At 49.4% G+C, this 25,953-nt stretch overlaps 4 protein-coding genes across 5 annotated transcripts in view; 1 reads left to right on the top strand and 3 right to left on the bottom strand.

The window, feature by feature from the left end:
* ACACB (acetyl-CoA carboxylase beta) overlaps positions 1-9,088 on the bottom strand; it is a 29,083-nt gene extending 19,995 nt beyond the window's left edge. Inside the window, exons 1-12 of the mRNA XM_070951227.1 lie at positions 8,478-9,088; positions 5,627-5,759; positions 5,189-5,327; positions 4,993-5,102; positions 4,748-4,829; positions 4,293-4,391; positions 3,929-4,038; positions 2,994-3,104; positions 2,469-2,678; positions 1,738-1,908; positions 1,411-1,572; positions 178-341 (exon numbers count right to left, since the gene is read on the bottom strand). Of these exons, the coding sequence (XP_070807328.1) occupies positions 178-341; positions 1,411-1,572; positions 1,738-1,908; positions 2,469-2,678; positions 2,994-3,104; positions 3,929-4,038; positions 4,293-4,391; positions 4,748-4,829; positions 4,993-5,102; positions 5,189-5,327; positions 5,627-5,759; positions 8,478-9,088 (2,102 nt within the window). The remainder of the gene's footprint in view (positions 1-177; positions 342-1,410; positions 1,573-1,737; positions 1,909-2,468; positions 2,679-2,993; positions 3,105-3,928; positions 4,039-4,292; positions 4,392-4,747; positions 4,830-4,992; positions 5,103-5,188; positions 5,328-5,626; positions 5,760-8,477) is intronic.
* Positions 9,089-12,281: 3,193 nt separating this feature from the next.
* UNG (uracil DNA glycosylase) lies at positions 12,282-16,706 on the bottom strand. The gene is made up of 7 exons (XM_070950869.1): positions 16,614-16,706; positions 15,755-15,955; positions 15,182-15,277; positions 14,703-14,800; positions 14,478-14,566; positions 13,773-13,951; positions 12,282-13,367 (listed from the first exon to the last, which is right to left on the bottom strand). Exons 1-7 carry the CDS (start codon positions 16,704-16,706, stop codon positions 13,227-13,229), a joined length of 897 nt encoding a protein of 298 aa, XP_070806970.1. The 3' UTR covers positions 12,282-13,226.
* Positions 16,707-17,369: 663 nt separating this feature from the next.
* On the top strand, positions 17,370-18,567 carry ALKBH2 (alkB homolog 2, alpha-ketoglutarate dependent dioxygenase). Its single transcript, XM_070950727.1, has 3 exons — positions 17,370-17,643; positions 17,865-18,063; positions 18,206-18,567. The coding sequence occupies exons 1-3, from the start codon at positions 17,370-17,372 to the stop codon at positions 18,504-18,506; spliced, it is 774 nt and encodes a 257-aa protein (XP_070806828.1). The 3' UTR covers positions 18,507-18,567.
* An 883-nt stretch (positions 18,568-19,450) lies between these two features.
* USP30 (ubiquitin specific peptidase 30) lies at positions 19,451-24,294 on the bottom strand. Of its 2 annotated transcripts, none has more exons than XM_070950427.1 (13): positions 24,247-24,294; positions 23,895-24,004; positions 23,477-23,659; positions 22,934-23,037; positions 22,658-22,756; positions 22,340-22,382; positions 22,159-22,253; positions 21,923-21,982; positions 21,747-21,833; positions 21,509-21,589; positions 20,855-21,038; positions 20,661-20,769; positions 19,451-20,375 (listed from the first exon to the last, which is right to left on the bottom strand). In XM_070950427.1, the coding sequence occupies exons 2-13, from the start codon at positions 23,995-23,997 to the stop codon at positions 20,111-20,113; spliced, it is 1,413 nt and encodes a 470-aa protein (XP_070806528.1). In that variant the 5' UTR covers positions 23,998-24,004; positions 24,247-24,294; the 3' UTR covers positions 19,451-20,110. The 2 variants fall into 2 exon arrangements, with proteins under 2 accessions (XP_070806528.1, XP_070806527.1); XM_070950426.1 differs by having other exon boundaries at positions 19,451-20,378; positions 24,247-24,292.
* Between the last annotated feature and the right edge of the window lie 1,659 nt (positions 24,295-25,953).

The following is a 25,953-nucleotide window of genomic DNA, read 5'->3' as shown; positions in this document are numbered from 1 at the left end:
TGTGACCATCCGTGCAATTGGCTCTTTTTAACAAAGCAGGTAGTAGAACGCAGGGGGTGGATGGGGTGGGCGAGTGCCCCATAAAAGGAGAGCCAATGGAGAGTCCCAAGGGCCTCCTGGGGAAGCCCCCACAAGGTTTCCACCACCCATGAAAGCCTAAGGGAAGGCAATACTGACGAGATGGCCTCCTCGCGGTTCTCTCCCCAGGAGAAACAGTGTCCAAACTGCGAATCGGCAAATTCGTGCAAGCCACCCGCGGCTGCCACACTGAAGTATCCCCAGACATTCTTATTGCTCCGGAAATTCAGTTCTTGCACCGTGCCAGAGCTGGGCTTGAAACCCTGCAAGGTGCAGCAAGAGACAGGTGATGGTGGGGGAGGGGGCAGGAAAGGCAGACTTGCTCACCTTTGGCAGAATTGGGGCCACATCAAAGCTCTAAAGAGGCAGCCCTTGGCACTGCTCCAAGGCGGCTTCTGAGCAGGTAGAAAGTGAGATTACAATGTCCTCTCCCAGTCCGTTAGGACTGGTGGGAAGAAATTGTCTCCTTCATGACCATTTAAACCCATGAAGCACCAGCATTTTCCTCCTTTTCAGGGGTCAGCTGTGAGCAGGGTGGATAAAAATCAATGTTTTTTTTAAAAAAATCAAAAAAATCAGATTTTTTTATTTAAATTGGATTTTTTGATTTAAATCGGATTTTTTTGATTTATATCGAATTTATTTTAATAAAAAACTTTTGGGGTAAAAATCTCTCGTAAGATAGTTTTCTATTTAAGATACATAAATAATTTAGTTTATTCAGCATGAAATGGAGCTTTGTTATGTAGCAGGAGGCTGTATATTCTGCAACACTGGGACTATTGGTGAGTCAACAGTGGGTCAAAGGAGTAGCAGAGATGACAGTTGCTCTTTAAAAATTATGATTTAAATCGAGTTGATTTAAATCAAGCCTTTTTACTAGTGATTTAAATCATGATTTAAATTGTGATTTAAATCAACTTGATTTAAATCAAATCCACCCTGACTGTGATTGCCCAATAGTTTGATGATGCAACTGGAAGCAATTATTCAAACTCAATCCGCCTTGATTGGAAAATAAACAGTGGTCTTTTTTGTTGTGTCCCTTTACCTGTACTAGATATTTGCACTAAAGCTCTCAGCCATGCTCATTATTTTTAGCTATCAGTTGAAAGAGTTACGGGGGAGAACATAGAAAAGAAAAGAAAGGCACAGAACAAACACTTTAAACAAATAAAAACCGGGAGGTTTGTTTACTATTTACAGTGCATGTTTTAGATCCTATCCTCTTACCCGGCAAGCTAGAGCCCACCCAACTATGCCCCCCCCCAGCCTTTCTAGGCATTTGCACTCCTTAAAAAGAAGATATGAGAGATTTTTAACTCCACTGACTTCATCAGGATTTTCACTGGTGATTCGTGCTGCTATGACGTGGCCCCTAGGGACGGGAGCATTGCTGGGGCCCTCAAAAGCGATGGGATGGTCCCCCCATGGGGACTCTCCATAGAGAGCTCGGATGTCCTTTATTCTGTGCAACGGGACCCCCATGGCAATCTGAAAGGAGGAAAAGACAGAAACAGGCCGAGAAGAAATTGTTAGACGTCTCAGCGCTTCTTTTGAAGGGGCACACAGCTTTCTTTTGCAACATAAACTAAGCCCCTCTCCCTCCGACACACTTCAGAACAGCTGCTGGAGAAACTGACTTGAGAACAGGAATACCTGGAGCTGAGCAGCTGGTAAATTGACGTCAGCAATCATTTCTGTGCAAGGGTGTTCCACCTGCAGGCGGGGATTCAGCTCAAGGAAGTGGAAGCTCCCTCCTTCGCTATAGAGGTACTCCACCGTCCCGGCACTGACATAGCCCACCATTTTGGCAAGGCGCACAGCGCACTGCGGAGAAAAAATACAACACAGCCAGGTTAGAAATACGCAACTTCTTGGGACATTATTCAAGTACAATGGCTCCCGAGGAGTGAGTGGTTGCCAAGCAAAGCAGAGGATGTAATCTCAAAGAATTCATTACTATATGTGTAGACCATCTGCTATAGAGTCCCTGTAGGAGCTCTTTCTTTTTATGAATGTCACAACAGACACACAGTTGGAAAACCCTGAGGTACAAATATTCTCCATTAGTAGGAACCAAGAATGAAAAGACCTAGGTTGAAATCTCTGTCCTTGAGGCTCCCTTGGTTATTTTGGGCTGGTCAAGGTTTCTCGCCTCCAATTTAGCTTATAGCACATTTAGAAGATTGCAAAGGGCTGGGAAATAAAGAGGAACCAGCATCTTCAGCCTCATGGAGAAAGAGACCAGGAATAAAATAGATGAGCAGCATGAAATGCTGCAATGGCCAAACTGCTCTCCATATGAAGTGCTTGCTCTGGGGCTCCCTTCCAAGAAGTGACGTCTGTGGTTGGTCTTTGTTCTCTGCTAGGACTTCGCACATGCGCACCTTCTCCATGTACTCAAAGACAGCCGGAGGAGCCACAGTGGCCGGGGCTTCCTCGATGATCTTCTGGTGCCTCCGCTGGATGGAGCAATCCCGGCTGAACAAGGAAATGGCGTTCCCATACTGGTCAGCCAAGACTTGGACTTCAAGATGGCGGGCATGCTGCAAGAACTTCATCACGAAGATGGGTGACCCAGGGACCTCGCTCTGCACCTATTGGACGAAGGGCAAGAAAATCAAACAAAGTGCCACGGTGCCTAGTTCTTCCAAACAGCTGGCTAAAATCCAAGGAGTTATGCATTAGGACAGCACTCTGGGCTGTAAGAGTACAAGGATAAAAACCCCTTAATTAGTTCAAGTCAAACAATTGAATTCTTTCTCAGTGTGGATTTTAAAGGAAGCTGAGGGAAGAGGATTTCATAAACTATGACAAAGAACAGGCTGGTATTCCTTCTTTGGAGGAACACGGATACCTTAAAATGAGGGGAAATCTGGTCCTGGAAAGTCCCAGAACAGCTCCTCCTTTACCTGTCTGAAGCGGGCAGGGAACTCCTCCACCCCTTCCACGATTCGAATCCCTTTGCCGCCTCCCCCTTCGGAGGCCTTGATCATCACCGGGTAGCCGATTCTCTTGGCTGCCTGACAGTTGAGAGAAGGAAGAGAAAGGAGGGGAGGAAGGAAGGAAGAATCAATGGGTGAAGAAGGCTCCTCTGGAATCCCACCCCCGAACTTCCCCTCAAAGGCCTTGTGCTGCCCAGACTGACTCGGCCTTCCTCAAAATGCGCCTGACCAGGCCTGCGCCAAAGCCGAAGGACATGCAACCTTGGCATTCAATGCAGAGAGGCATTGCCACCTGCTGAAATATGCAGGTCCATCAATAGCTGGATTATATGCTCGGCATAGATTACCTAAACTAGTAAGACAAAGTGGCATGAAGTCATGTGCTTAGCTGCCAACCGTTTCATGTCTGTAGCACTTTGCACAAATTCTAGGAACATGGGAACAGAGTAATCCTGAAAGGACAGGCTTCCATTACCCACTTATTAATTTGTACATATTTTAATCCTGCCTTTTATATTTTAAACTGTATGTATCATATACATTATTTTAACTGTGATGCTTCTGACACAAATGAACAAACATTACCATTTATTTGGTACTGTGTCCAGCCAGAAAAATAATGTACTATGCTTAAAATTCCACATAAGCCGAGATTTACACAGGATTGATTCTCTCCTTCCATGAAGGAGACTAATGAATCTTTTAAAGAACAAAAATCTGCCTGGTCTGTTTCATTTTGCAGCCAATGCAGGATCCAACAGGAAGCTCAAAGGTAGGACAGCTTAATTCAGAAAACCTTCCTCCATGCATAGTTGCCTCAGCCTCTATCATTTTTCCTCTCTACTAATATTGTTATTAACAACACTAACTCATAAGAAGGCACCTGGGGTGCCTCCAGTTACCTCTAAGCCTTCTTCCACGTCTCGCACGCAGCCCCGCTGATAGGTTTCCAAGGGAACAGTGAGCGTCCCCACCTGCTGCTTCTCCTCCTGGATCCATTCAGCAACTAAGTCTAGAAAAAAAAATTACAACAAAACTTTAAGGGCAAGGGCTATTTCTTTACGATCGAAGCACAGGCTTCATCATGCCTCAGAATAATGCGAGGAATACATCAGAAGGCAGGAAAAGAGAAGAGATTCCTGTCATGCAGCCCTTTCTCTATCCTGTGAGATCTGGAGTGGCCAAGATGGAAGCGGGCATCACAGCTGCAAGACCCCAGGTAAAAAGAGGGCACGGGACAGCAAGGCAGTGGGGAAGTCCTCTTACCACTGCCACTCCACGGCAAGGTTGGAATGTGGATGGTCTGGGCCACGATGGTGGAAGCCACTTTGTCCCCCAAGGCCCACATGGCTTCAGTGGGTGGGCCTAGTAAACAGAGAAAAGAGGCTCAGCTGACATTTGGGGAAAAATCTATTTGGGAGAGGCCTCCCTGAGCTCGGCTGGAATGCTGGAGGCCCAGACAAAAGCAGAGAAGCTCAGCTATACATAGGCAGGATTAGAAAGAGTGACAGGGAGCTTGCTCACACCTGTTTTGTGAGCCAGGCATTTAACCTTGATTGCTCAAGGAGGTTCCTTGGGTCCAGTAGAAAAGCTAGCCTGGGTAGGCACTTTACGGATTTGTAAAAATTCTCTGCTCCAAAGAGGTAAAATTTATTCCAGAAGAACAACAAGAACAAATTCTGGGAAAGAAGATCTATTTGTGCCAACACAAACACACCTACCTAGGAAAGCAATCCCATGTTTCTGCAGCAACTCTGGAAGTTTGGGGTTTTCAGAGGCATGCCCCCAACCAGCCCAGACAGCCTAGGAGGAGAAGTTTAAGTGATCCTTTGCCCCAGAGCCCAAAGGGATCCCTTTGGCAGTTCTATATTTTCATAAATTCCATTCTACTCGTTATATTTACATCCCGCTTTTCCTACCTGCTCTTCACGGCAGCCCAGGACAGACAGAAAACTTGGGTAATTACCTGCACGGGAATTCTTTTTGAGATATCCACAATCAGTTCTACATTGGCATAGTTGTTGTTATTGGTTCCTCCAGAGACGGGCACGTAGTGGTCTGCCATTTTGATGTATTCTAGAAGAGGAAGGGTTTTCAGCCAAAGGGTGAAGAGAGCCATCCGTAGCCCCGGGGAATTGGGAAGGCGGCCTCGGCTTGCCTACCTGCATTGGCTTTCAGGTCCTCAGGTGTCACCATCACCACAAACCGGATGGCCCGCTCATTCCGGAACATCTCGTACGCCCACCTGCGGATGGACCGCATGCACTTCACAGCCGCAATGCCGTTGTTGGCGATCAGGACCTGAGGTTGGGAAGAAGGCGTGCACAGGCCACTCATCTCTCCAGGAAGCGCACCAGATGAGAGAACCTTGGAACAGATTTGACTGGACAATCCAGCTCATTTTAGGCCAGGAGGTCTCCCAGCTCAGCCGTAGAACCCTTCAGCATTACCGCTGAGCTTCTGGAATATTTCCCTGGCTTTATATAAAGTTTCTTTATAAGTGCTGGGCGTTATATTGAAGAAATGTATTTAATAGGCAGCCATTCCGGCTGCATCACAATAGCCTAAGGGGAGCATTGCTTCTTCTTCAGCAGCCATACCTTTTCAATCACATGGTTTCCTCCAAAACGAGTCACAAATTCAGCAGGTGATGCCACCGTGAAGTCCCTGTGGAGGTCCAGTTTCTTCTGCTCCCGTCCTTTCTTCACCAGGTACATCCCTGACATGCTGGGCCTGGAAGGAGGCGGAAATAGTTCTGTAAGACTCCATCCATAGCTTGAGTCTGTTCCTCAGGAAAGAATGCGAGATGGAGCTCAAATTACTTGGAAGCTGTTGTCGAGACTGCGGGAGAAGAGCAGTCAATTGGGGGGGTGGGGCAGATGGAGGTAGGATAAGTTTCTTAATGAAGGTGAAATTGTTCCAGTAATTTGTGCCACCAACAGTCTTCTCCCTTCTGTGTGTCTTGCCCTTGTTAAGCGCCTTCCTCCCACCTTTTCAGTTAACAGACTTTTGGTAAAAGGTGACCCTTCTAACACAAAACACTCATATCTTTTGAACCGCCCGTATGACTTCCTTCTAGAACAACCTTCAGTTAGGCTGCCAATCCTTCAAAAGCTCCGCATTTCAAACAGAGATAAGTGGATTAGGGCAGGCAAAAGTGACAAGAGGGTAGGAAGGAAGACTTCCCATGCTAAGCTTGCAAGATGGGCTTGTTTTCAAAATTGGGCTGTTTAGCTGAGGAACATTTCCTGGAAACATCACTACAAAACAATCCTTGAAAACCTCATTCACAAGAAATTTGCTTCTGAAATTATTTTGAGAAACTCTCCGCAAACAGTTGTGCATGTCTGTGGCGACTGAAGGACAAAAGGGCGTCTAAGCTTAGAGCTTTTGGAAACACCCGCCCAGGAAACGTTAGTTATTCCCTCCTTTCGGGAGCTGCTTTCTCTGCCCACCTTCCAGGAGGGGACGATTCTCAGCCCCCCCAATGACCATAAAGGAAGGAAGGGCCCCCAGCAGCTGCTGCTAGCATCTCCCCCTCCCTGCCCGACCTCTGCAAAGGAGCTGCCGCTGCTGGACTCTGCATGAGCTCTGAGAAAGGAACGTTTGTTTGGTTATCTCAAGCTGTCCCCTTTCTCCTTTCTGCTTAGGCTGCTCAGGAGCTGCCCAGACCTAAAGCATGTCAGAATCCTGCTGGCCGGTACTGACCTCTGGGGTGCTGTACTCAGTTCCGGTCTGCTGCTTCTTCCTCTCCTCTCCTGCGCTTTGGAACCCCCAGAGAGGTTCCTCTCCTCTCCTGTGCTTTGGAACCCCCAGAGAGGCAGGCAGGAGCAGAGTCGGAGGCCACCTCTTCCTCCTCCTCCTCCATTTCTGTGACTTCCCCCCTCCTCTTGGCTTCCCCTTCCCCTGTGGGCGAGGGGCCAGATACGACTCAGCCGCTCCCCAGCAGCACCCCCAGGTGGCTCAAGGGAGGAAAAACCTCCTGGTATAATCTAAACATCTGGCTGACTGGCTGACTGGCCATAAAAAACAACAATACTCGGGGTCTCCCCGATCACTGACTTAGTTATCAACTGGAAGTCTATCCTTGGCCCTTGATCCCAAGCAGCCTCTCGTGCTTAGATTGCTGATAAGCCTTCGTTATCAGCACTGTGGCTCATTTAATGGCACCAGGAACTGATCTGTTTTCTTTGTATTTTATGCCTTCATTGTACTGGCAAAGCTCTTTAAGAGAAATAAAAAGGAAGATATCAACGCATAAAATAATATGTGGTGGATGTGAAAGGGACAGAATATATCCACAGTGGAAAGGACCAGCCGATAATTCTCTGCACTCTCGTCACAAGGATTTATGGCTTCCGGGATCCGAATATCCTCCTGCTCCTCACTATTTTGATTTGCGCATCAGGTTCCTGTACTTCAAAAAGCCGTTTAGAAAAGTGTTGGGAGCATTTCACAGAAATACCAGGCTGTTCCGGTTTTCATCCCAAGACTCGTCGCTGTAAGTCCTTAACTCCTGCACAAACAATTGCAGATCCAAGAGCCAGGCTCAAAGGATTTCTCTCGACACCCAACCAGAAATGAGGAGTCCTTCTAGCAGTCTTCCTCAGGTTGGTGCCCGAGATATTTTGGCTTGGAACCTAAACCTAAACACAACTGCTGCAGACAGAGGGATAGCCCTGGCAGCCACGCTTTCCGGCTTCAGTACACCAAATATGGGAAGTTTGTAATACTTGAAACACGTGGGGTAAATTAGACGGATTAAAACAAAAGCCAAAGCGGGGGTTTGCTCCAGTGGTGAAATCCAATTTATTTTACTACCGGTTCTGTGGGCGTGGCTTGGTGGACATGGTTTGGCTTGGTGGGCGTGGCTTGGTGCGTGTGGCAGGGGAAGGATACTGCAAAACCTCCATTCCCACCCCATTCCTGGGGGAAGGATATTGCAAAATCCCCATTCCCACCCAACTCTGGGGCCAGCCAGAGGTGGCATTTGCCGGTTTTCCAAACTACTCAAAATTTCCGCTGCCGGTTCTCCAGAACCTGTCAGAACCTGCTGGTTTTCACCCCTGGTTTGCTCAGGTTACTGATTGTCGCCAGTCAGCTCCACAATTGATAGGGTTTTTTTGTTAGGACAGGTAGAGGAAAAAGGACACTGCGCTAGGAGGAGACTCTATGGTGGGGGAACAGGACTTCCGGTCAGCTCCAGAATTGAACGGGGGGCTTCCGGTGAGGACCTTTGAGGCTCTTTGAGTGTTTAAGGTTAGGGTTAGAAAGTAGATCCTAGCAATCTAAAAAAGGGATTGCAGGACAGTGAGTGGCTTCAATCCAAACGCCTCCTGAAATAAGTGACATTTAACCAAATATTGGGAGCTCACCTTGGCCCTCCCTGAATTGGCTCCTCCCGGAGGTTCAGCGCAGAGGCCAAACCAGCTGCGTCACCACGTTGCCTACCTCATGATAAGGCTCGCTTCCGAGTTCACGGAGGAGGAAGAACCGAGATGGGCCAGGCTGCTCCGTCTCCTCCTGCTCCTCGGAAAGGCTCCTCCGGCTACAAGCTCCTCGTCCGAAGAATTGTCTTCAAAGGAGCCCAAGACAAACTTGGCCATGGCTTGCTGCTTCCTCCGGGCAGGGCTGTCGGCCTGCTCTTCGAAGGACAGGGAGTGCATTTGCTTCAAGAGCTGCGTTGAGGACACTCGGGCAAACCGGCTCAAAGGCCTGGCGGAATCAGCGGCCGGAGACAGCACACAGTCCGAGGAAGAGCGGGGGATGGGGGGCTTGCGTTGGCAGGAGGGATCTGTGGGTATCTGGGTGCAGGGAAGGGGCTGGCTCGATGGGCTTGCAGGGGCCTGGCTGGGCTCTGAGGATACGGCTTCTGCCTCATCCCCCGGGAACTGTGGAAGGAACCCGCTGGAAGGCAGCTGCTGGACTTCGGGGGTGGTCAGCTGCTCCGGGACAGGCTGCTCAAGCTTCAGTTTTTTCAAACCAAGTGGAGGGCTTTTGGCCATCTTGGTCCAAACCAGCCACAGCCCAAGCACCAAGGCCACGAACACTAGCAGAACCATTCAGGAACCCTAGAAATAAGAGAAACAGCAGCGCTCAGTTGGGGAAGGGATACCTGTGCGCACAGGGAGTCTGGGGACTCAGAATCAGGGCCTTGGATCCGAGAGGGCAGAGCAACCTTGTAGAAGAGAAGATGCCCCTCCCTCAAGCCAAAGAGACTGTTTTGACTCTGGGAGAAGCGGCACTACTGCGTGACGCTCACGGCAAGCAGAATAGCGGTCCCCTAAACCTCCTGGCTTGCGGCTCATTGCTCTGACATATACTAACCTTTTCAATAATGGATCCACCACGAGCTTTCAAGGACTCAAACATCAATTCTTTCGCAACTCAGCGTGGAATTTTACCACTGAGTAAAGAGGCGGTGTGTAGAAATGGAGTGAGTCAGGTCTCCCACCCAATTATGAAGCCCCACCAGCAACCTCTGCCTCTTCAGCTGCAGACTCACATGCACCTCAGTGCCTCCCAGAAGTTCCACTTCCCCCAGGCCCGAAATTCCTGGCTGCCCAGGCAACTGCTCTTCCTAAAGCTATAAAGGAGCTTGCTATTTTTATCCTCCGCAAACAGTATCCAGGGCTGGCTGTGGTCCTGCCCCGAGACCCCAAATATGAAGACTTGGCCCACCAGGATCCAGCCTCTTTAGGCAAGACCCTCCCTCTGCTCCAGAAGACCCTTGCCTTCAATTCCAACATCTAGAGAAGTGACCTTTCTCCTACAGCCAAGACCAAGGAGTCAGTAACAACTTTTGCAACAACAATCAACAACCCACATTTTAAAGGACATACGAAGTCTTCTTCTTCTCTGCCCTTGATCAGGGTTGCTGGTTTCCATAGGTACTCAGGGTCTCAGTTCTCAATCACATGGCAGTCAAGGCCCATTTTCCCTCCAGCCTGCAGCATAGGAGCCAAATCATTCGCAACTGGTTCCCAATTTAAGGAGTAACTTACTTCCTTTTGACCGCTTATTTTAACACTGCTTAGCCCCAAATCCGACTAAACTGAATATGAATTTCCAAGAAAGGGATACAACTACGACCTCAGTTAAATCAAAACCTGAATCTTTGCTAATCGAGCAAATCTTTAGTATTTATTAAGAAGAGGGGAAGGAAATCCACATGATAGTAATAATTAAAAAAGAAAATAAGATGAATTTTCTGCCAACCTGTTTTAAATATAAATACTCTGAGAGCATCTCCTATTCCATCAAAGCCATTTACAAAACTCACCAGAAGAACCCCAAAATTGAGAAGTTCCTTGGAGGAACAGCAGAGAGAGATTCACATTTGCTAAGTTCTGCATCTAATGAATTATCTAAAGCTGCTTTAACTAATTACAACTGCAATCTTTTCCAGCTTTCTCTAGTCCATTAATATACTTTCTAAAAAAAGATTCGCTTTCTGACAAGCAAATTAGCTTGGGCTGCTCAGCAGCTGGAAGTCCGTGAATGTGAAGATTAACTGGATCTTGCATGGACATCGACAGCCACACAACACACACAATTATTCACATGTTAACATCCTTAATGCTGAGCAAATTAGCCGCTTGGTGGTTCTGTCTATATATAACAAACAAAATGCACAGTTGCCAACAGCTCATGCAAAGTCTTGGTGAACAGAAACTTACCAATAAATAATAAAGTTCCCAAATCAAAAACTTTATTACAGCCAGCAAGCTGATATAAAAGCTTCTGGCTGAGATGAAGTGCAATAGTGACATTAGGAAAGGGCAGCTCAAAGGAAGTCCTTTCTTTGCTGGTCACACCACCTAACATAGAAAGATTTTGGCTTTTGTGCTACTCACATCTCAACCTTAAATCCACCCAAAACGGAGCACGCCCGAATTCAAAGCTTCCCAGTCTGAAAGAAGATCACACCCTTGTGTTGTGTTTGTATGGAAATTTCTTTCTTGGCCCCGGGAGGCTGGAGCAGCGGGTGCCAGGTGGCAGGGCTCCATGGCATTCTGTGCCCGCCCAACAGGGCACTTTGACTTTAACTGGGGCAAAGTTCGCTCGCCAGGATAAAAACTGACAACTGCTTTGCACACCTCCAAAGGTTACTGGATACCACACACCGCACTGAATGTTGTAAACAACAACAACTTCCAGCATCTCCCGAAGGTGTGTTTGCTGCTGGCAAAGATAAACTGAAACAAAATTAAAAGTGTAGCGGACAGTACCGTTGTGCTTAAGATTACCTTTTCCTTTGCAAATAAACAACACAACACAACACAACACACACAAACTTCAGTAGAGTTTGAAGGAAACCCTCCTTGTTTTCCTTCGCATCGTTTTTGCACTATTCAAAGCGGCAGCCAAGGCAGGAGGCGCCGCCCCCGTTTATTGTCTCCATCCTGTAAAGCCCCGCCGGCTGCGAGCCCGACCTCGGCCCCCCCTACCCCGCCTCCCCCCGGGGCAAGGCCCACCTGCTCAGCCGGGCCGCTTCCCTCCGAAGCAGAGCTCCCGGGCGGAGGGCGCCGGCGGCCACTTCGTCTGCAGGCGAGGCGGAGCCGCCCCGATAAAAGCCGTTCCAAGCAGGGCCGCTTGCAGGACGGCTCCTTGCACTTGCCGTCCCGGGCTGCAACGCGCTGCCTTCCGCTGGGACCTCCGCTCCACGCGCCCACGTGCAAAGCGCCGGGAGGGGCGTCGCACCGGAGCCCAGGGCTCTCAGCCCGCCCCCCTCCCCGGGGATCCAGCAGTCGCAGCCCGAGAGGCCCCCGCTGGAGGAGGAAGCAGCCGCTGGCTAAAAACCCACACTGCAAGTATTGCAAAGCCCATCATCCTATGCGGCCCTAAGCCCCCCCCCCGCTTCCAGGGGGACAGAGCACAGCTGGCGTCTTTGAAGGGCTTGAAAGCTCCCTTTGCCCAGAGACCCCCCCCCCGCTTTCCATCCCACCCCCTCCTCATTGGGCATGATCCATCCCCTGGCAGCCCCCCCCCCCCGCAAGAGAGTATCTCTGCCGCCCCCAGACTGAGAAACGCTGGAGTGCCTGCAAAGGAGTTTGAACCTATTCCTAAAATACCATTTAAGGAAAGTCATCTTTCGAAAACGGGCATCACGGAATTCAAGTAAATATCAGAAACATTTATTTGAAAACTTTGGAACACGTCAATGTAGGGAACTAGTGTTACAGGAAAGATGTGGTTTTCTTTTTTTTTTTTTAAAAGTGTCTTAAAGTTGGTATTATAAATATACCAGCTGGAAGTTCTCCATATGCAATTTGCATACGAAACACAAGGCTTCTTCTTCTTCTCACACACAGAAGTTGATGGGAGTTCAGCAACGGCTCCTGTGGGAATAACCTGTAACCGAGACGTTGGGCTAGGGCAGCATCGAAAAGGCACCTGAGTTTGGCAGAAGTGAGATACCAGAGGTTGGCGCCAGAACCGGCTTTCTTTCTGCACCGGACTGAGGACTAGCTGCACCCCAAGTGCGAAGCCTCGCAGGCCAATCAAGCCCTCATCTGAACACAAACTGGTTTCCTAGAAAACTTTTGGCTTGTAAGTTTTAGCCAACTGCAGCTCTCCTTTCTGTACTACATAAGTAACATTTCCCACAGAATTCTGGCAATACTTTTAAATCTGGTCCCAAAAGTGGAATACATTCAAACTGTTGGTCCGCTTCCTGCAAGTCAAACTACTAAAAATTATTTTTCATAGCACCTTTTGAAAGTCTTAAATCGTTGGCAGATTAAAAAAAAAGACCCAAGTTGGGATAATTAGATAAGGCTTCAAGCTTGGATGAAATAAGCAGCTTGCTGAATGAATTCTTCAGCAGAAGCAAAACAAAGAGGCACCTTGTTGGCTGTCAATATTTCCATTTTCCTCTGAGAAGCATAAGAGAAGGAAAAACAAAAACCTCGGGGTCATGATTGCAAGGAAAAGATTGGCACCAAGTTTTTGACAGCGATGAAGAATTTGAAGAAAAACAGGGCAGCGTTCTTTGGCTAATCTCCGTTTGCTCCAAAATTTTAAAAAATATACTTGGAATAAACACCATGACTCAGGTTAACCCTGAATTAAAAGTGAAAAGAATACTGTTTAGATCAGCTTCAAAGAAACCCGTCCAAGAATATTTCTGCAGAGGCTCTCCAGCATGTTAGGGACAAAAATGGCTGCTCTTGTGGTCTCCAGGGAGTTTCAGGATCCTTACAGGGCCCTCCAGTCGATCAGCTGCTTCCCAGATTTCTTCAGGAATTCGTTCGTTTTGGAGAAATGCTTACAGCCAAAGAAACCCCTGTGCACCGAGAGGGGCGAGGGATGTGCTGTCTGTAGGACGTGGTGCCGTTTCTGCAAGAAGCCAGAGGCGTTAAGACTTCCCAGCCCCACACGCTTGAAGAACCGGCGTGATTTAAAGGCATAGATTAAGAAGCTAGCAGAGCCCAATTGTCCAGAATTAAGCAAAGAGATCCTATAAGCAGGCCACGTTTCTACTTCTATTGAGTTAGAAGGTGGATTGAATTTTTTAAAAAGGAATAGTTTCATTGGCTAGATTCACCCACCCGTGCAAAGGTTTCATTTATTTTAATCCTCATTTGGTAGATAAGCTGTCTGAGCATTCCCATCATGGTAAGGCGCAAAGCATGATTAGGTTCATCATTTACTGCAAGCAAACAGCGTTATGGCCAAGTGTGGTAGCTCACTTAGATCTCCTTTTAAACAGCAGACAAGTGCTGTTGTCAAAAGCCAACCTACCCTGTCAATAGAGCTGCCCTTCTTCTGAGCATAAGCTCCCCACAGCATGAAGACCAGGCCGTCCAGGTTCTCGTTCAGCCAGGAGACCACGGCGTCTGTGAATTGCTCCCAGCCCCTCTCTCTGTGGGAATTGGCTTGATGAGCTCGGACTGTGAGCACAGCATTAAGCAGCAGCACACCTGGATTGTAAAAACAACAGCACGATGCCAGTAGTAGGAATGCTGGAATAAAGTCATTTTTGCTCCCATCAAAGCTGGATAATCAAGATCACTTCATATGCCCATCCAGGATGCAGCCTCCAAAATTGACGGGACAGAAGGGTGGAGCTAGAACTGTTTCCTCTCACGGCTTTCAAGCATAATTTTGTACTATTTCTATGGAGGCTTTTTATAGTCCCTTAATACAAGAACTACAATTATTTTGTTCACTATGACAGGTTTTCCTACAAGCCTAGTTTGAAAGATGGCAGTTGATTTGATTACTTGCTTTGTGGTTTGTGAAAAACGTGATTGTGAGAGGTTAGAAATAGTAATTAAAATACATATTTAGGGGAGACACATCAACCAGCCTGTATGATCTACAAAGATGTGACATTCAGTTTTCAGATCTGTCACAAAGGCTGGGTAACTCTAGCAATTGAAGCACGAATGCAGCAGAACCAAATGCAGCCTGAAAGCAATTGGGAAAAGAATGGCATTGGGTCACCTTGTTTAGCCCATCCAGTCAAATCTCCATGGCCAGGATGTGAAAAGCCTTCTATATCCACAGCAAGCTCTTTGTAAATATTTTCCAGGCTATAAAGAAAAACAAGTCTCAGAAGCACCACATTTTCACACAATATATTCAGCAGCCAGCTGTTCCAAAGAATGCTATAAAACAACACGGCACCCCTGGCCCTAACAGAACTACTGGGCCAGAGCTGAACCTTACCTGGGCGGAGGGGGAACTGGTCTCTGGACGCTGAAGCAGAGCCCATGAGCTTGATTGGGCCCGTGATATGGATCTTGGCCCAAAATGACAACTTTCACCTGAAAGCAAGAGCAGAAAACATTTAAACACTCCACATCCGTTATTCCTATTCTCAAACAATTTTTTGTCTAGATTTATGCTTCTACTTGATGAGGCGGAAAATTCTTTGCTCTTTCTTAGTAGTATTCCAAAAAGCAGCAAACGCCATTACATTGAACTTGGGAACTGGTTAGGGCGACAGGCAAAGTGCCTGGATTCACACGCTGCATTAAGCCAGGATTTGCTTAAATATGGATGACTAAAAAGAAAAAAAAAACCCAGTGGCTACCTGTGTCGTATGAACTCAGCTAATAGCTAAGGGTAAACACCTGAAGATAACACTACCCATTCCTAAAGGAACAAGATGATAAACGCAGACTAATTATAACAGGTTGACTCACATCATGGATGTCACACAGCTGGGTCCAAGTGAAGACCTGATGCTGGGGTGGATAAACTGTACAGCGCTTGCGTTCTTCAGCAACGAATGTCATCAGCTGTATAAAGGGGGGGGGATTTATTTAGACCTCAGCTAAGGAGATATCACATTCCAAAACATGCACAGAAACAGTCTTTGCCCTGATGTTGTCCAGTACCCTCATCACAAATTCTGCTGGGCAGAATGTGGCTTCCAGGAGATGAATTACTGTGTCTCACCCAAGCAGTCCTCACAGATGTTATCAGAAGACGGCTGTTAAAACCTTCAACATCATTAAAAAAGGCCTACAAGCCAATTGCTTTAAAAAGCACCTGTCCCAGTGGTGTGGTAGCCTTTGAGGATGGACTGCTGAGATAAAAGCATTTGCCTAACCTTGTTATCAGCAGGAACAGGCTAAAATTCACTCCAATAATGCTAATTAACAAGCACCCCTTCTCTTTAATCAGCTGGCCTAAGACCTAAAAGCAGGAAGGTGGGGGGAACACACCAATAAAAAACCCTGATCCTTTAGCAAAAGTCCTGGCTTCCTGCCCACCTGAGTGAAATACGGCTTGGCGAACTCTCCGGCCAGGGAGACCCTCCAGCTCTGCCCCAGCTCCGCAGGAATGTTGCTGGCGGTACGGGCTGCGAGCTTCTGCAGTGCCGCCTCTTTGTTTTTGCGGATGCGCTCCACCTGTTCCGGGCTGAGCGGGGGAGATCGCGTGGAACAGCCATTAATCTTCGATCTTTTGGCGGCCTGCAAGAGGGAAAAGAAGCGGGTCAGGCGCAGGGAAAGGGAAGCAGGAAAGCGGCCGCGGGGAGAAAATCTAATTCCCAAGGCCGGTGCCATGGAGGCGAAGCAACCGCAGCCGCCTCTCCGACACTTCCGGCCCGGAGAAAAACGTGCGCATTTCGCGGGAAAAACAAACCCAGCATGCCGCCCAAGGGGGCGAGGGGGCCTTCCTATTGGTCTACGTCCATTGTTGCTTTTTTTCCCTTGGCCCGCCCAGAGCTTTAATTGGATTGCGGGTAGAAGATAGGTGGGATTACCCCTTAAGACCAATCAGAACCATTTCCAGCTAAATTCAGCCCCTCCCTAAAGCGTGATTTCTTGGTGGTTCACCGGGCCACGTGACCCGAAGCGGCCCCAGCGACCCTCCCACTAAGAGCCTTCGGAGGCTTCTGATTGGTCGGTACCTCAGACAGCAATTTTTGCCTTTACTAGTAAAAACGTGGTAGCTGAATACATGCCCCGCTTCTCCCTCCGAATCCCCAGACTGCCTCCCGCATAAATAATAATAATAATAATAATAATAATAATAATAATAATAATAATAATAATAATAATAATAATAATAATAATAATAATAATTTAATTAAGCCCTTCCTTCATAATAACCCTCCCCGAAAAGTACCTCAGTTGCCGCCGCGGCTGACTCCGGAGAGCGACTCCTCTTCTTGCCGGGCGCCGCCGTGAAAAAGGAGAGCAAGGACTTCTGCCCGATCATGGTGGAACCGCTCTCCGGGGCAACGGGGCGCTGCAGGTCGGGAGCGGCGGCTGCTGCGGCGGAGTCGCTTGGAATCTCCCGCGAAAAAAATTGGCGGGAAAATACTGGCTACGCGCCACCAAGGAACGCCCTCCCCCCCGCCCATTACATTCGCACATGCGCGCTGTTGTGGCCAGGTAGAAGCCCCCCCGCGAGCAAAATGTCGGGGGGGGCTTGGCGCATGCGCCCTGGGCACTCCACTCAGCCGGAGAGCGGGCTTTCGGGTGGCCGGTGGTGCTGCGAGTGGCCCGGGGGGGAAGGAAGCGCCCCTAAGCGCCGTGCTCACCTGCCCGCTTCCCCCTGTGAACGAAGAGGCAGGTGGTGCCTGGGGCGAAAGGCTTTCCCTTCTGGCCCAGCCTTAGAGGCTTTGAGGGACTGATGGGGGGGGGAGAGGGAGGGAGGGGGCTGGGTTATTATTCGCCATTATTGCTGGTTTTCTCAGGTGTTTGCTTTTGGCCTGGCAGGTGCAGCAGCTGCTGGTTGGCGTTTCCTCCTTTGCTGTAGGAAAACCTTGCCAAGGAGCTCTGGGGCCCTTCTGCCGAGGGGCGCCAGAGAAAGCGGCCAGAATCCCCCTGCCATGGACTGCCGCTTTCCTCCCGCTCTGTCCTTCTCCTGAAGTGGGTGATGGAGAAATTCCTCATCCCAGCAGTTCCTGGATCCACCCCAGAGAAGGGCCTGGGGCCCAGGGCCACAGAGGAGGAGGAGGAGGAGAGGGCAGACTCTGCCCAGCAAGGCAGCCCGAAGGAGGCAGCCAAGCAAGAGATAAGCCCCTTGCCAGGCATGCCATGGAAGAAAATCCGGGCAGAGGGGCTCATCTGTGACTATACCATTCTCTATGGCAGAGCCCAGGCAGACGAAATCTTCCAGCAGCTCGAAAAGGAAGTGGAGTATTTTGAAGGTGAATGCAGCTCCCTGCACCTGGCTGGTATTTTGTAGGTCTGGGGGGGGCGGGGAAGCACCTGGAGTAGCAGGAAATAATCCCTGCTCTCCTTCTTGCCCCCTGCCGTCAATTTGGAAGAGGGTTACAGGAGGTACCTCTCCATTACTGATTCTTCTCCCTCCTGAGAAGCCTAAATTTGTGGCAGGATTGAGTTCTGCTTTGTTTTTCCCCCCAAACAGGTGAATTCACCAAGCTACACATCTTTGGGAAGTGGCACGAAATCCCGAGGAAGCAGGTGACCTACGGGGATGCTGGGCTCACCTACACTTACTCTGGTGTCACCTTTTCCCCCAAGCCCTGGATTCCAATTCTGAATCGCATCAGGGACCGTGTCCAGCTGGTCACCATGCACGCCTTCAACTTCGTTTTGATAAACAGGTAATTCCCCAGGGTGTTTCAGACAGCAGGAAGCACCATCCGTCTGATGAACTTCTTCCTGGAACATGGGATTTGGGGTTCTCCAGCTGCCATGCTGCATCGCCCGGCAGACGGATACAGGATCTTCCTTGTGCCTCTGCAGGTATAAAGATGGGCACGACCACATCGGAGAGCACAGGGATGACGAGAGGGAACTGGTTCCCCACAGCCCCATTGCCTCCGTGTCCTTCGGTGCCTGCAGGGACTTCATCTTCCGCCATGGGGCTTCTCGGGGCAAAATCGCCTCTCACCGAATCGCACCTGTCAAGTTGCAGTTGGATCATGGCAGTCTGCTAATGATGAACTTCCCCACCAATCACTACTGGTACCACAGCCTGCCCAGCCGCAAGAAAGTGCTGGCACCCAGAATCAACCTGACCTTTCGGAAAGTTAGGACTCTTTAGCTTCCAGAGGCAGGGGAAGGGGGGGGGGGTGTCAGCGGGGGGAAGGGAAGCATCTTTCCACCCTTTCCCTTTTGGGTGCTTGAAGGACAAACACCCCCCCCCCTCCCTTGTTTCTCACAGGCTGTAGCCTGGGTTTACAGCTCCCTTTTCTTGAAACCTATCTGGACTGGGCTGTTGTAATCACAGGCTCTGCACAACCTGATGCAGCCTCTGGATCCTCTAACCAAGCTGTATTTGTGGCTCTGGTTTGCCTCGGATTCACTCCCTCCCTAATCAGCCAGTCACACTTGATCCTGGAGGGCTGTATGAACCTGGCCTGTGGCACAAAGTATCCTGTGAACCAAGAAAATTGGGTTAACTGAATAAACCAGACTTCGGTTAACTATGGGGGGGAGGGGAGAAGTGCTGCACAAACGTAATCTCTGGCTCAGTGCATGTTCAATCTGCTTGCTGCTTAAGGAGCTGATCAAGATTCATGACACTTCTCTAAGCAGGGAGGCATCACTGTCCTATTTCTAGGAAAGTGTCTCTACACCAAGGTCTCCCCAAATGCAGGGAATCCTGCAGCTTGGAGTTAAGGAGGAACCTGGGCCTTCTCAGGGCCTATCTGCGCCTTGCCCCACTCCTTTCCATTTGAGCAAACTTGAGTAGAGGTGACTTTGCAAGCAGCAGCATGCCTGAGGTGCACAAACTCTACTGTTTTGTGTCTTTTAATACCCTGAAATAAATAAAAAGTGATCCTTTGTTTCCTATGGGAGAAAAGCTCTGTCTTTGCCATTGGTGTTGGGCTGCTGACTCTTAATAGGACACACAAGTTACGTCGTTAGGACACTCATCGCCTGGCTTTGATTCCACAGGAGCCAGTGCAGGAAGATGAGAAAAGGATTTCTCTCACACATACAAAGACAGATGATGGGTCCAAATACATTTGGAATCTTAGCAGCAATTTTATCATGTACAAAATATTTTAAATCGGCAAATTCTGGTGGCAGAGTTAGCAAGGTATAGGAAAGAGGGCTCCCCCTTTTGCTGAAGGAGATCCTGGTAAGAAAACAAATGGAATTACAACAGACTCATCAATACAAAGATGCCACCTTGCATTACGGGAAGCAGCTTCAGGCCCCCGTCAGAAATGCAGGCCTTCTTCGGCTCCACTGGCCTCCCCTGGAATCCCAGAGCCCCAGCCACACCTAAGTGGTCCTCTTGCTGCTAATGAACATACGATCAAGGCACTTAAAAAGACTTTTCCACCCTCCCCTCCGGACATGGTAGGTTGTTGTCTGACTAAATCTGCTAGACATGAAATGTTGTGAAAAGACTAGCAGTAAATCAATCACCACAAAGGAAGAGGAGGTGAATGTCACAAGGGAGAAGATCCTAAGAGGTCTCTACTTGAAATTCCTGGAACAAAGTATTGTGGAGCACATGAAGATTTTTCTGATACGGATGAAAATCACATATGCCGAGCATCTTCGGGCCAGCTCCTGTCGAGAGGCACCCCCTCCACCCACTGCATCCTGGGGTGTCCGTGGAGGAAACCCCACAATGTGTTTCTGCCCCAGAGAAGAGCAGCGACTACTCCGTGCATGGCCTGCTCTCCTCTGTCATTCCTCGGCTTGGAGTTCTCGGCTGGGAGGCTGCAGCCTGGAGCAGATGCGTTCGTAAAAGAGCAAGTAGGCGCTGGAAGCCAGGACCTCTTGCAAGCTGCTCTTGCGCACCAAGTCATCGGAAACCCAAAGCCACTGGCTGCCGGCAGACGGCGGAGTCCGGGAAGATGACGGAGAACGGCGGAAGGTCACAAAGTGCCCTGAGTGCATGTCCCCGTGGTGGACCACCACAGCCATTAAGCGGTACACGTAGACGGGGGAACTACTGGAGGGAAAAGAGAGGCAGAGGCTCATTCCACAACCATCCTCCCCTCTTGAGCTCTCTAGCAACTGCCTACATTCTTGGCACAACAGCTGCAGCTGCCTCTAGAACCATTCAGGCAGGGCTGGGTCCAGGCAGGGCGGGAATTCACCCAAAGGCTCAACCAATACCCATGTGTTTCATAGACAGGCTCAGCAGCCCATGGAAGATGCAGACAAATAGTATTTTACAGGCTGCTCTCGTCCCTGAGGAAGTCTAGCAGCAGCCCACCCTGTCCTCACTTACCCACAGCCGGGAACTGCCATGTAAGGGAAGCTGATGGAGGGAGGCAGCCACGGAGTGCAGCATGTGCCGTTGCTGAGAATGGGCTTGCTGTTCCCTGCTCGTTCCCCACCTGTAAAAACAAGGAAGCTCATTCTTGATGTCTGATGGCCCCCAATATAGGTGAGCAGGCAGGGCTGGTCTCCATGAATTCCTACCTTGCCCGGGGTCTGGCTCCGCCTGCAGACCCTCCCTGGGGTTGGATTTATGGGTGGGGAAGTGCTGCTTGTATAGATCCATGATGAGGAACTCGCTGAACTGCACGTGCTCATTCCGCTTCAGGGGCAAGCCATGGCTGGACCAACTCAACCGTTGCAGGTGGATGCAGAGACACTGAGGGAGCTAGAAAGTCAGGATGGAGAGGGAAATGGGGCTGTTGCCGGCGGGATGAGGCATTCCCATGTGCAATGTAGCTGAAGCACAAGCCCAAAGTTTAACCCCCCGTTGGCTCTTAGGACATCCTTCAGCCCACGCAGAATCAGTGTCAAATTTCTCAGTGGCTTAAGAAGTCAGCCTGTGATGCTGGTTGATCCTCTGCAAGTTACAGGCGGAGGCCCCTCACAAGGGAAAACAAATGTGAATGGGGAAAGCTAGCCTCTCAGGGACAAGTGATAGCTTCATCTTCACAAAGGCCCTGGGACTTTTCCGTCTGCCGCAGGAAATCCTACCTCATTACCAACTTCCATATCTTCTAACATTTGCTGACATGGAGCGAGACAGAGAATGGAGTATTTCCTGTGCAGAGTTTGTAGTACACATGTAGCAAGAGAAAGAGAGTAAACCCACAACAGTTCCACCACCCCGATTCTTACCTTTCCTAACTTGAGCTGCTTAACAAAAGTCGTTCTCTGGTGCTCCATAATTTGGAGGCCCTTCGTCCCTTCAGCCTGAATCTTGGGGAAGAGGACAAAACAAACAATTTCCAAGGTGCTCAGGGGTCCTGTGGGTCCAAGACACGATTCACAAAGACACTACTTTTACACCCGTGTGCAAATTGGTGTGTGAAATACAAAACGGATCACACGATCCCAAGGTACTCGGAAGACCTACTATGGTACAGTTGTCACATACGACATCCTTGACCGACTCGGAGGAGATGAAGTGGCGAAGACAGTGGTCCAGCGTCAAGGGATGGCCCTGCGGACAACGGGAGGAAGTCAAGCAAAGGTCAGAAGCCCGGCAGATTCGTAAAGCATCGCTGTGGACCTCCGAGGAAAGAGACTTACCCACATGGTGGTGGGGATGCTCAAGGAAAGGCTGTCAAAGGTATCGTACCTGAGGGGACTCTGAAAGAGAAAGGAGCCCTGGATTCCACCCGAACATTTTCCCACCTCCCAGCAGACAGGCAAGGAAGGGGAAGCCCCTCCGTTGCCCTACCCAAGTCAGACAGTTCCACGGCAACTGTTGCATTCTGGTGGATCCCAGAAGATCACACATTTCTACACTTATTTTTCTTACGTACCTGTTGCTTGCAGTGCTTGCAAACCATGTGACTGGTCAGTCTTCCGTGAAAAGGATGCTGCCTTTTCCAGCAATTTGGCACAGGATAAAGCGGACCTACAAAATACAACTCATTTGCCACGATCGGTTGTGTAATGGTTGACAACCCTGTTAAAAGCTTTTATTTTTTATTTTTTTTTTACCTTTTGTCCGGCAGCATATTTGTTCTTGAGGTATTTCCGGCTCCTAGGTAGGAAAAACAACAAATACAGTGTACTATGAAAATAAGCCAGAAATATCAAGACTTTTGATTGATGGAATCACTTGTCTTGGAGATTTAAACACTGTAAAGAAAGATAAAAGGCATCCCTGCACAGCCCTATGTAGGCTACTGAAAAATAAATCCTCAAAAGTTCAAGATGGCAAACTCCCAGGCAGGTAGAGGACGGGTGATCGTCCTAAACTGTATTTTGGTTTCTGTTCTAATTCTAGTTGTGCACCTTAGCTATTCTTTCACTCACCTCCAGTGAATGCACATCAAATAAATGTGGAATCTGGCTCTGACCGTCTCGCTCTTCTTCCAGTGAAGAAGTAAGAACATGGAACAGTTCATGAGCATCCTGGCAAAGGAGAAAATGATAGGGGAGTTTAAAATGCCAGGTCAACCACAGCAGGAAAGGTGACTGCAATGAATAGGGAGAAGCCAATTCTTGCTCCTGTTTTTAATATGCCTGATATCACAGACCAGACAGTCAATGTGTGGATACCGAGAAGCCTTCCTTCTTTCTGATCACTACCTGTTCTTCAAAAGAGGAGATTTGCCAGCGGTACAGCCTTAAAACCTCCAACAAGCAGCTTGCATCCAGGAGGTCGTCCTCCATTGCCTCTTGGCAGGATAAAGCTGAAAGCAATAAACAGCCCAAAGAGTTAATGCAGAGTCTCTCAGAAAAGCAAACTTATTTCCCTCCCAGTCCTGAAGCCTCTGATTCTAAAGTAAATACTTTATACTCATGTGCTTTGGGACAGTCTACAGAGTGGAAAACCTTGACAACAACACTGTCAGAACACACTTGCCTGCCCTAACATTGTCAAATGGCAGAATTTGCATTTAGTTTTCTACAAATTTCAGCTGAAACGCGTCCTCTTGCCATGCCAATATTCACAGCATCATTTCTAGAACTGTGTTCTACCACTACTTCGCCGTTTCCTCCTCCGTTATCATAAAAAGCGCTGCATCTGTTTGCTAGGTAATCCAATGAACAGAACAAGGAGCCAAAGGTTAAAACACAGGACTTCAGAAAAACGACAGCCAACACACACCCTTGCAAAAGGATTCCTACCTTTCAGCAAGCGAAGCAAGGTCAGCGAGAGGGACCGCTGGCCAGCCTTCTTGCTTTGGCCAGCCGAGTCCTGACCTGCGAATCCTTCCAGCCACTGAATGAGAGAAGGACAGGCCGACAGCCCTTGGAGAAGGGAGTTCATGAAGCAGGTGTTGCCCAGATTGAGCAGCCCGGGCACCAGCCCTGTTGCGGAGAAAAAGATCCGTACGTATAATGGGTTAGCCTTACGGAGCTCACCCTGCTCTTCTTCTTATTCCAACCGAAGACCCTCTCTTCTGCTCCAGGCTGAAGGGTTGGGGGGGGGGGGGCTCCCCGGTGCCTTCCGAGCTTGCAGCCCTTTCAATTCCCAAGCGGGTAACGTCGCAGGGGAAGAGCAGGGCTGCGGGTGCCATCCCAGGTGGGCGCCCCTCCTGCTCACCTTTCCTGCGCCGCTTCCTCTCCGCCAAGGGGCCCCAGAGGACGTAGAGGCCGGCGGCCAAGACGGCGGCCACCCCACCGATCACCCCCCAGTTCCTCATCATCCTGGACCTACGAGAGAGGGAAGGAAGGAGGCATGACAGGAGCCCCTCGGGCGACCAACCTCCCCCGGCCCCTCGCAGGCTTCCGAGCCGGCGCGCCTTCTGGGAGTTGTAGTCCCTTCCCCCGGGGAAGGCTGCCCATTCCCACCCAGCCCGCAGGGATCCGCCGGGCGCAGAGAGTCGTCCCGCCGGGCGCCTCCCTCCATTTCCCCCGCAGGCGCTCGGCGGGACCCGCTCCGCTCGCAGCCGGACCTGGCCGAGCCCCCGGCCCGAAGGAGCCGCCGCAGCACCGCCGTCGCCCGCTCCGTTTCCAGCCGGCCGAAGCGGCTCAGCGGCATCCCCGGCCTTGCTGCGCTCCGCGGGCGGAACTGAAGACGCGGGACCGGGACGCTCGGGGAAGACTTTCCGGGAGGAGCGGAAGCCACCGGGTCCAGCTCCTTCCCGAGGGTCTCGTAGCAACGGGGTCTCCCCGCCCCTCGGTTGCTAAGCGGTTCTACGCCCAATGGATCCCGTCCCGCCCCGGATGCCGCGAAAACACGGTTCCGCGGGCCGGAAAAAAAGGTTCCGCGGAGCAACTTCCCTAAAAGACAGGAGGAGGGGGGCCTATTTTTCCCGTGAGGAAGAGAAGACAGAGAGAGAGACAAAAAAAACAAAAAAAAAAAACAAAACAGCATTCTAGATCAACTGGTTTTTTTTTAAACTGCACCAAAGCAATTTTAAAGCATTGGCTTTAAAGATGGTAGATTCAATTCTACACGGGAGTAGTAAGCCCTCTGAGTCCAGAGGGAACTAAGCCTCAGGCAATAAAGCTGCACTATTAATTGTTCATCCCAAACACCAGCTGAAAGCAAACACTCAATATATTTAAGGGGGTCGAAGCAAAATATTAAACAGCGTCTGAGAAATGAAGGAAAGCAGTTCTGAGACATTTCAAACTCTACCACATTCTCTAATATATTTAGAATTTAAGGCAACCTTGCCAATGGGGGATAAAACTTGCAATGAGCTGGAGCAATCCAAGAAGAGGACAAAAAAGCTGATATGTCCAAAATCCCGGTCAAGACCGTGTTGCTTCAGGCTCCCTGTGCGTTACAATCTAGTTGCACCTTGGCCTCCAGTGCCAGCTTTCCTGATTCCCTGCTCAGCCCAAGCAAGAGCCAACACACCCAAAAGCAGAGTTGGGAAGTTATCCAAGCCAACTTCTTTGAGACAGATCCAGAGCGCTCAATCCTCCCAATGGCCAGAAGGCAGCCTTCCTCACTTTCTGTCTTCCAGATAAGGGAGAGCAACTTCCAGAAACACACATACACCCACACATCTGAGAGGCATAAGACTGGGGAGGGGCCATCAAGCTTTGCATTCTGAGGCAGATGCATTAATTTCAGATTGCGGATTTGACCATGAGACTATAAGATGATAATTGCACCAGTTGTTTACTCCAAGCTATGGCAAAGCACACTTACTCTAGTCTAAATGGAGGTTCTGGTGCTTCTTCTGATAGGAAACTCGGGATCTTGTCTGACCCTCCTGGTCTTTCCTTCTATTTGCTGTTCCCTATCTCTTTTCATGCCCGCACTACATGCATTCATCTTTTTGAACTGAGTTTAGTTTCTTACTATTTCTAAAATGTTTTTATTGCAATTTCATTCAACTCAACTCAAATCACTCCACCCTCAACACCCAGCCCTGGAAGGCTACTGGATTGGCAGGTGAAGAGGCAAAAGATGGAAGCTTCCTCCATCGCTCAGTTGCTCAGTTCCTGGAAAGAAGAGATGCATGGCTTAAATTTCCAGCTCTGGACCCAGGAATCCCTTTCACCCCAGCAAGAAACCTCTTCTTAGTCATCTCTTGCAGCAAACCCTACAGCTGTAGGAGGAGCTTTGGAGAGCTGGGTCCATCTTGTGGAGCTCTTTCACCCCACCGGGGCCCCAGTATTAGATTGGGGTGTTTTGCCCCCAA

This window comes from Pituophis catenifer, unplaced genomic scaffold (assembly GCF_029215685.1).
Source record: "Pituophis catenifer annectens isolate HBS135680 unplaced genomic scaffold, rPitCat1.0.hap2 SCAF_10, whole genome shotgun sequence".
NCBI classification, from domain to species: domain Eukaryota; kingdom Metazoa; phylum Chordata; class Lepidosauria; order Squamata; family Colubridae; genus Pituophis; species Pituophis catenifer.
This window is presented reverse-complemented; position numbering and strand designations above follow the sequence as displayed.

Bases quoted from the DNA above. Each gene is read 5' to 3' on its own strand.
- ALKBH2 (XM_070950727.1), top strand. From the start codon at position 17,370: ATGGAGAAATTCCTCATCCCAGCAGTTCCTGGATCCACCCCAGAGAAG. The intron at 17,644-17,864 runs GTGAATGCAGCT...CCCCCCAAACAG, and splicing joins GGAAGTGGAGTATTTTGAAG to GTGAATTCACCAAGCTACAC. The intron at 18,064-18,205 runs GTAATTCCCCAG...GTGCCTCTGCAG, and splicing joins AACTTCGTTTTGATAAACAG to GTATAAAGATGGGCACGACC.
- UNG (XM_070950869.1), bottom strand. From the start codon at position 16,706: ATGATCGGGCAGAAGTCCTTGCTCTCCTTTTTCACGGCGGCGCCCGGC. The intron at 15,278-15,754 runs GTGGGCAGGAAG...CCCTTTATACAG, and splicing joins CCAAGCCGTATTTCACTCAG to CTGATGACATTCGTTGCTGA. The intron at 14,801-15,181 runs GTGAGTCAACCT...TCTTGCTTTCAG, and splicing joins AGCTGTGTGACATCCATGAT to GTGAAAGTTGTCATTTTGGG.
- USP30 (XM_070950426.1), bottom strand. From the start codon at position 23,997: ATGATGAGGAACTGGGGGGTGATCGGTGGGGTGGCCGCCGTCTTGGCC. The intron at 21,590-21,746 runs GTAGGTCTTCCG...CTCTTCCCCAAG, and splicing joins TATGTGACAACTGTACCATA to ATTCAGGCTGAAGGGACGAA. The intron at 20,379-20,660 runs GTAAGTGAGGAC...TTTTCCCTCCAG, and splicing joins ATGGCAGTTCCCGGCTGTGG to TAGTTCCCCCGTCTACGTGT.